The sequence below is a fragment of the Hylobates moloch genome, unplaced genomic scaffold, assembly GCF_009828535.3.
Source record: "Hylobates moloch isolate HMO894 unplaced genomic scaffold, HMol_V3 SCAFFOLD_14, whole genome shotgun sequence".
In the NCBI taxonomy this organism is placed as follows: domain Eukaryota; kingdom Metazoa; phylum Chordata; class Mammalia; order Primates; family Hylobatidae; genus Hylobates; species Hylobates moloch.
Genome location: NW_026652289.1, coordinates 13,538,952 through 13,547,021, shown reverse-complemented (window position 1 = coordinate 13,547,021; position 8,070 = coordinate 13,538,952). Strand labels below are relative to the sequence as shown.

The 8,070-nt window shown below is 44.2% G+C and overlaps 2 protein-coding genes across 12 annotated transcripts in view; one reads left to right on the top strand and one right to left on the bottom strand.

Moving 5' to 3' along the window:
- Positions 1–4,163, top strand: part of EVA1C (eva-1 homolog C) — a 112,187-nt gene extending 108,024 nt beyond the window's left edge. For 3 of the 5 annotated variants that reach the window (XM_032174534.2, XM_032174536.2, XM_032174535.2), the window contains one exon: positions 3,391–4,155. In XM_032174534.2, coding sequence (XP_032030425.1) covers positions 3,391–3,767 — 377 coding nt within the window. In that variant the 3' untranslated portion in view covers positions 3,768–4,155. Of the gene's footprint in view, positions 1–3,390 lie in introns of all 5 variants that reach the window. The other 2 variants (XM_032174533.2, XM_032174532.2) reach the window with 2 other exon arrangements.
- Positions 1–8,070, bottom strand: part of LOC131381120 (putative T-complex protein 10A homolog) — a 123,140-nt gene that overhangs the window by 55,340 nt on the left and 59,730 nt on the right. The window lies entirely within an intron of this gene.

The window sequence follows — 8,070 nt, the reverse complement described above, 5'->3', positions numbered from 1 at the left end:
TTGGGAGGCTGAGGCAGGAGAATCACTTGAACCTGGGGTGGGGGGCGGACATTGCAGTGAGCCAAGATCATGCCACTTACACTGCAGCCTGGGCAACAGAGCAAAACTCCATCTCAAAAAAAAAAAAAGAAAAGAAAAGAAAGAAAAAAGAAAATATACACATCATTTATATGTAACAGGAAAAGCACAGGCAACCTAGAAAAAAAAAATGGGTACACGACATAAGCCAGCATTTGGAGAAGAGGAAATACATAAGCATGTGAAGATGGGTACAGATCAGGGGAACACAAATCAAGACCATCGTAAGGTACAATTCTATACCCATGTGATTGGAAAAAAATGTAAAAGTCTATGTGAGCCAAGTGCTGGAGAAGATGAGGACTGACAGGATTTCTCACACATTGCAGCCACTTCGAACACCTTGTTGGCAGTAGTTCTGAAAATTGAAACTCACATGCCCTAAGCCCATCAATTACCTCCTAGGGTAGTACCCAAGAGAAACGCTTGCAGGTGTTGACCAGGGACATTTACAAGAATGCTCACGATCATCCACAAAGGAGAAACCTGGCAACAGCAGGAGAGCAGGCAAATAAACAGTTCTCGACCCACCAGCAGGAGAGTGGGTGAATAAACTACATTATAGTCAAGACAATGAAATATTTTACAGCGATATGATATTAAGTTAAAAAAACAACACCAAGTCGCCAACACTACCTATAAAATTATACCCTTTAAACAAAATTTTAGGAATATATAGAGATGGAAAATAAAACTATACAAAAAAGGAAACAGGGGAGTAAGGAGCTTGGAATTCAGGTGGTAGTCACCTTGAGGGGGAGGCCGGGGGATGGGGAAGCACAGGTTAGACACAGGTGTGGTCAAGGCCTCGCTCCTATACAGGTGCTCATTCATAGCACTGGTGCTAATTACAGTATTAAAAAGTAATTCATTAAATAGACATAAAGTAGGGCTATGTATTGACCAATGAAGAGAATGTCTCATGTCCTAAGGATTATGGGTAATTTAATTCAGTCCACCCGGAATCCTCAAAATATGAAAAAAGAGGTACAGTAGCAAGTCCATAGTTACCAGCTGTGGCACTCTACTCCCTTCTTGGAACCTGAAACGTCCCCATTTGACTTCCTTCACTTGCAGCTTAAGTCGCTGGTGGAATTGACTGCTGGAATTGATTGCTTGGCTGTGGCAGAGCCCGTTCTTGCACCTTACTCTGTCTGCCCTGGGTACCCGGCCCCTCCCACGACACCACCACTGGGAGAGGAGGGGAGGGGGCCACTGATGACCATTGTACCTCAGAGGCTTGAGTTGGATGGAATTGTTTCTGTCCAGATCTGTCCCTGGCCTGACCATGGGTGGCTGGAAAAGACTATAAATGGATGGGATTCAGCTTCCTCACACTCAGCACTCCTTGAGGTTGGCAGCATCACTGCCAGTGGGGCTCAAAGTTTATGTTTTCCAAGACAGAGAAGTTGAGTTGTGGCCCACCTTGAAAGCCCTAACAGCACCACAGAAGGAGAGGGTTTGGAGAGGACAGTGGCTCAAAGATTTTGGGGGAGAGGAGGGCTGCAGGATGGGGAGGAAAGAAGGGAAATTCAAAGGGGAGGAAGATGAAAGTGAAATCAGGAGAGATGAGGCTTTGATCTGCATATTACTTACAGTATACAGGCTTCCATCTGTATAATATTTACAATAATATAGTAAGTATTGTAATACTATATTATTTTATTTTATTTATTTATTTTTTTGAGACAGAGTCTTGCTCTATCACCCAGGCTGGAGTGCAGTGGCACGATCTCAGCTCACTGCAAGCTCCACCTCCCGGGTTCACGCCATTCTCCTGCCTCAGCCTCCCAAGTAGCTGGGACTACAGGCGCCCACCACCACGCCCGGCTAGTTTTTTGTGTGTGTTTTTGGTAGAGACGGGGTTTCACCATGTTAGCCAGGATGGTCTCGATCTCCTGACCTCATTATCTGCCTGCCTTGGCCTCCCAAAGTGCTGGGATTACAGGCGTGAGCCACCGCGCCCGGCCAATACTTACTGTATTATTAATATTTATAAATAATATACATATTTATATTATTTATTTTATTTTAATATTTTTTCTTTCTCTTTTTTTTTTTTTTTTTTTTTTGAGGCAGGGTCTCACGCTATTACCTGGGCTGGAGTATGGTGATGTGATCTTGACCTCCCAGGCTCAAGTGATCCTCCCACCTCAGCTTTCCGAGTAGCTAGGACTACAAGCACGCACCACCATGCCCAGATGTATTTTGGTATTTTTTTTAATAGACATGGGGTTTCACCATGTTGCCCAAGCTGGTCTTGAACCCCTGAACTCAAGCAATCCACCCACCTTGGCCTCCCAAAGTGTTGGGATTACCGGCGTGAGCCACGACACCCAGCATATTTTTGTATTTTATATTACAGTTGGCCTTCTGTATCCATGGGTTCCACATCTATGGGTTCAACCAACCTCAGATTGAAAATATCTTTTTAAAATGGATAGTTGCGTCTATACCAAACATGTACAGACTTTTTTTCCTGTCATTATTTCCAAAACAATACATGGCAACAACTACTTACCTAGCATTTCCATTGCATTAGCTATTACAAGTAATCTAGAAGTGATTTAAAGAATAGGGGAGAACGTGCTTAGGTTTTATGCAAATTCTGTGCCATTTCATATCAGTGACTCAAGCGTCCGTGAATTTTGGTAGCCTGGGAGTGTGGGGGAGGGGTCCTGGAACCAGTCCCCCACAGGTACCAAGGGATGATTGTATATTTATATTTACTTTTTAATCTGAAAAAGAACAGAATTAAGTTTTGCTAACATCTATTATATTATTACTTAGGTTCACATATATACTTCATACATAAATTAATTCTTCATGAGCTACTTCTACTACTAATAATAGCAACTCTTTATTGAGCATTTACTATGTGTCAGGGAATATTCTAAGAGCTTTATAGGAATTAACTCATTTCACTGTAATGACTCTGTGATAGAAGATACTATATGCCCCATTTTACAGATGAGGAAACTAGGCACAGAAAGGTTATGAAACTTGCCCAAAGTCACACAGCTAGTGAGTGGCAGACCTGAGTTTGAACTCAGAGGAGTCTGGCTCCTGAACCCCTCTGCTGTGTGTTTTTCTCCTACACATACATATATTGACTCCGTAGGCACAAAAGCTTTTTTGAAAAAAAAAGTCATTGGGGATATATGATTATTTTGGTGTACACAGTCTCAAAGATGCTGGACTGGCATTCTTCATTAGCCCCCTGCTTGGGCAGACATCTGTTTCTGTGGGACTTGGCAGTGGTGGAGTCTGCCAGCTCCTCCCAGCTCCTGACATGTTCTCTTCCTCCTGCAGCTCACCCGGAGAGAGCTGCCCTGCTGTTCGTGTCCAGTGTCTGCATCGGCCTGGCCCTCACATTGTGTGCCCTGGTCATCAGAGAGTCCTGTGCCAAGGACTTCCACGACTTGCAGCTGGGGAGGGAGCAGCTGGTGCCAGGAAGTGACAAGGTCGAGGAGGACAGCGAGGATGAAGAAGAGGAGGAGGACTCCTCTGAGTCTGATTTCCCAGGGGAACTGTCGGGGTTCTGTAGGACTTCATATCCTGTCTACAGTTCCATAGAAGCTGCAGAGCTCGCAGAAAGGATTGAGCGCAGGGAGCAAATCATTCAGGAAATATGGATGAACAGTGGTTTGGACACCTCACTCCCGAGAAACATGGGCCAGTTCTACTGAAAACCACATGCATCTTGATGCGATCGCACTTTCTGAAGAAGGAAGGATCCCAAATGCCCCTCCAGTTCTGGTTCACCTGTACCTTCTATGAAGGAGAATTTGTCATGTCATTCAACACTCGTGAGGCCAGGAAGCTATTAAAGGGATGTTTCAAGCTGTTTCTAGCACATTCCAAAATAAATGAGGAGGGAAGAGTCTTTATTTTCTGTATTTCTTTGAATTTGTGTCTATACATTAATAAGTTATACATAATTAGAATTTACATTTTTTGAGTGCGTATAATGCCAGGTGCTATTCTAGCTGCTTTTCACGTTCTGAGTCATTCAATCCTCACAATGTCATGAGATGGTACTATTACCCCCATTTTACAGATGACTAAACCGAAGATTCCTATATATACACGTAAAATAGTTACACAGATACTCAGCAAACATGAGCTCATGAGTGATTTTAACCACTGACTTGTTTAGACCAACGGTTAGCAAACTTTTTCTTAAAAGGCAAGATGATAGGCTGGGCACAGTGGCTCATGCCTGTAATCCCAGCACTTTGGGAGGCCAAGGCAGGCGGATCACTTGAGGTCAGGAGTTCGAGACCAGCCTAGCCAACATGGTGAAACCCCATTTCTACCAAAAAAATAAAAAATTAGCTGGGTGTGGTAGTGCATGCTTGTAATCCCAGCTACTTGGGAGGCTGAGGCAAGAGAAATCACTCGAACCCGGGAGGCAGAGGTTGCAGTGAGCCGAGATCGTGCCACCGCACTCCAGCCTGGGCAACAGAGTGAGAAACTCTGTTAAAAAAAAAAAAAAAAAAAGCAAGATGATAAATATTTTAGCCATTGTGGGTCAAATCCTCTCTGCCACAATTACTCAACTCTCCATTGCAGCTCAAAAGCGGCCACAGATATTACATAATGCATGAACTTGGCTGTATTCCAATAAAACGTTCTTTTTGGACACTGAAATTTAAATTTCATTTTATTTTCACATGTTCCACATTCTTCTTCTTTTTTGTTTTTTTCAAACCAACCATTTAAGAATGTAAAAGCCTGAGGCCAAGAGTTCGAGACTAGCCTGGGCAACATAGTAAGACCCTACCTCTATTTAATTTAAAAAAATGTAAATAAAAGTAAATAAATAAAAATGTAAAAACAATTCTTAACTCAAAGGCTATACAAAAACAGACAGCAGGATGGATCTGGCCTGTAACCTCTTTTTGTAAATAAAGTATGGTGTGCAAAGCCTAAAATATTTACTTTCTTGCCCTCTATAGAAAAAAGTTTGCTGACTCCTGGTTTAGAATTTAAAACAGCAGAGCCCCTGGTGGTAAAAGCCATCAACCAGGGTACCTAACAGTGCTGTGGGCCAGGATCAAGTGGAGCTGGCTCCCAAATCTCTCCAAAAATGGGGTCCTACCCCACTTGGGGAGGGCCGGGTGGAGGAGCAGAAGAAAGAGTTCAGAAAACAGACCCCAGTGGGAAAACTTATGATTGGTTCCTGCAGACGGCTTTCCCTGGTAGACAGGAGGCTTATAGCTGTGGCATCAAATACGAAAACATGTTTTTTTTTCTTTTTTGACCTAGTAATCCCAGGGGCTTAGAATATAAAAATGATTGCATTTTTCTTTTTTTTTTTTTTTTTTTGAGACAGAGTGTTGTCGCCGCGGCGGGTGGGGAGTAGTACGACGTCGGCGCCCCGCTGGCGGCTCCCCCCCCTGGGGTTCACGCCATTCTCTTAAATTAGCCTCCCGAGTAGCTGGGACTACAGGCGCCCACCACCTCGCGCGGCTAATTTTTTGTATTTTTAGTAGAGATAGGGTTTCACTGTGTTACGGCTAATTTTTTGTATTTTTAGTAGAGATAGGGTTTCACTGTGTTAGCCAGGATGCTCTCGATCTCCTGACCTCCTGATCCGCCCGCCTCGGCCTCCCAAAGTGCTGGGATTACAGGCATGAGCCACCGCGCCTGGCAATTGCATCTTTTATATCCTACTACCAAAAAGCTCTCTCTGCGTTATCTTATTATCTTACTTCGTCATCACTAACCCTGTAAACATATGTAGATGAGGAAGCTGAAGGCCGCCAGGGTAAGTATCGTCCAGCCCACGTCACACAGCTGGGAAGTGCTGGGACTGACGCATCCTGAGTGCTCAAGAAACATAGCTGTTCCCGCAGGAACTCCTAGAGTGACAGGTATGGAGAAGGCATGTCTCTCTCAGTCCTGCAGACCATGAGGGTGAAGGGCCTATCTGCAGGATGCAGAGGAGGTGGGTGTGGAGTGAGGAGGCTCAGCTGCCGCTCTGGCGTTCATTTTTAGTGAGTTGAAATCCACATAATGTAAAATTAACTCTCTCAATGGCATTTAGTCCATTCACGATGTGCAAACACCAGCTCTATCTAGTTCTAAAACATTTCATCACCCCAAAAGAAAACTCTCTGCCCGTTAAGCAGTCACCCCCCATTCCTCCCTCCCTCCAGCCCCTGGAAAACACCAATTTGCTTTCTGTCACTATAGCCTGTTCTGGATAGTTCATGTAGATGGGATCACACAATATGTAGTCTCTTGTGACTGCCTCATTTCACTTAACATAACGTCCTCAAGGTCCATCTATGTTGTAGCAAGTGTAGCATGTGTTCATTCCCTTTCAGGGCTGAATAATATTCCATTGTATGGCTAGCCCACAGTTTGTTTATCCAGCCATCAGCTGCTGGACATTTGGCTGTTTCCCTTGGCCACTGTGAATAGTGCTGCTGTGAACGTTCATGTGCGGCATTTCACCAGCACAAAGCAGCAACTACAGACAGAGCTGGTGGGAAATCCTGTGTGTCCACTCAGTGGAAGGAAGGGGAAAGTCAAGATGGGTCAGAATGGCACCCCCTCTTCTACCCTCTGCACCCGCCAATTTCAAAGCAAGCTTCCCTTACACAGGCCCCCTGCAGGTGGGAGAGCAGGGATTGGCCAAGAGAGGTGTCATAGAGATGGGCTGGGAGTGGTTTGGGTGGAGATTGAAATTTCTTAGGATTTCCAGGTACCGGAATTTCTCCCATGGGGAGAAATTGAAGGGGTTGAGGATGATGTGTTTTAACCCTTTCCCCGTTTAGAAAAAAAAAATGTGACTCACTGTCAGCGCTCATTTAATTTTACATAAACACACTTTGAGGCTGAAGCAAATCTGACTGATTTTCAGTGCGAACATAAAATATAAAAAGTGTTCTGGGGCCAGGCGCGATGGCTCACACCTGTAATCCCAGCACTTTGGGAGGCCAAGGTGGGTGGATCACGAGGTCAGGAGATCGAGACCACCCTGGCTAACATGGTGAAACCCCATCTCTACTAAAAATACAAAAAAATTAGCTGGGTGTGGTGGCGGGTGCCTGTAGTCCCAGCTACTCGGGAGGCTGAGGCAGGAGAATGGCATGAACCCGGCAGGTGGAGCTTGCAATGAGCCAAGATCGCGCCACTGCACTCCAGCATGGGAGACAGAATGAGACTCCGTCTCAAAAAAAAAAAAAAAAAGAAAAGAAAAAAGTGTTCTTGGAGTTATTTCTAAACAGAACTAACAACAGAATCATCTATTTCAGAAAAACTGAATTCATCAAATGAATCTTCAGCCAACAACTGTTGGAGAATGAAATTAACATCAGGCATGGGAATGCTACATTTTCTAGGATTTGACATTTTCAGCAATCGAGGATTACTACACTTTATAAATGGAGATCTCTACTAAAAACAGAATGCTATAAACAGAATGATGTCTTTTGTTTCCAAAGTCAATGTACAAGAGCAACGCAAAAATAATAATAAAAGAGAGATTTCCTGGAAAAGTTATCTCGGAGTAAACGTTACAGCCTCAAGTGCCACTCGTGAGTATTCTCAGGGCAAATGGCAGAAGGGTTAAATCTGTCATTGGAGAGAAATATATCTATGTATTTATTTATTTATTTATTTGAGAGAGTCTTGCTCTGTTGCCCAGGCTGGAGTGCAGTGGCGTTATTTCAGCTCACTGCAACCTCCATCTCCCAGGTTCAAGTGATTCTCCCTGCCTCAGCCTCCCGAGTAGCTGGGATTACAGGTGTGCACCACCACACCTGGCTAATTTTTGTATTTTTAGTAGAGATGGGGTTTCACCACGTTAGCCAGGCTGGTCTCGAACTTCTGACCTCTGGTGATCCTCCTGCCTCAGCCTCCCAAAGTGCTGAGATTACAGGCATGAGCCACTGCACCTGGCCTGGAGAGAAATCTATTCCAGATCATATCAAAGAATGAAGTGAATTCCATTGTCCAACTATTTCATAACAATTTTGT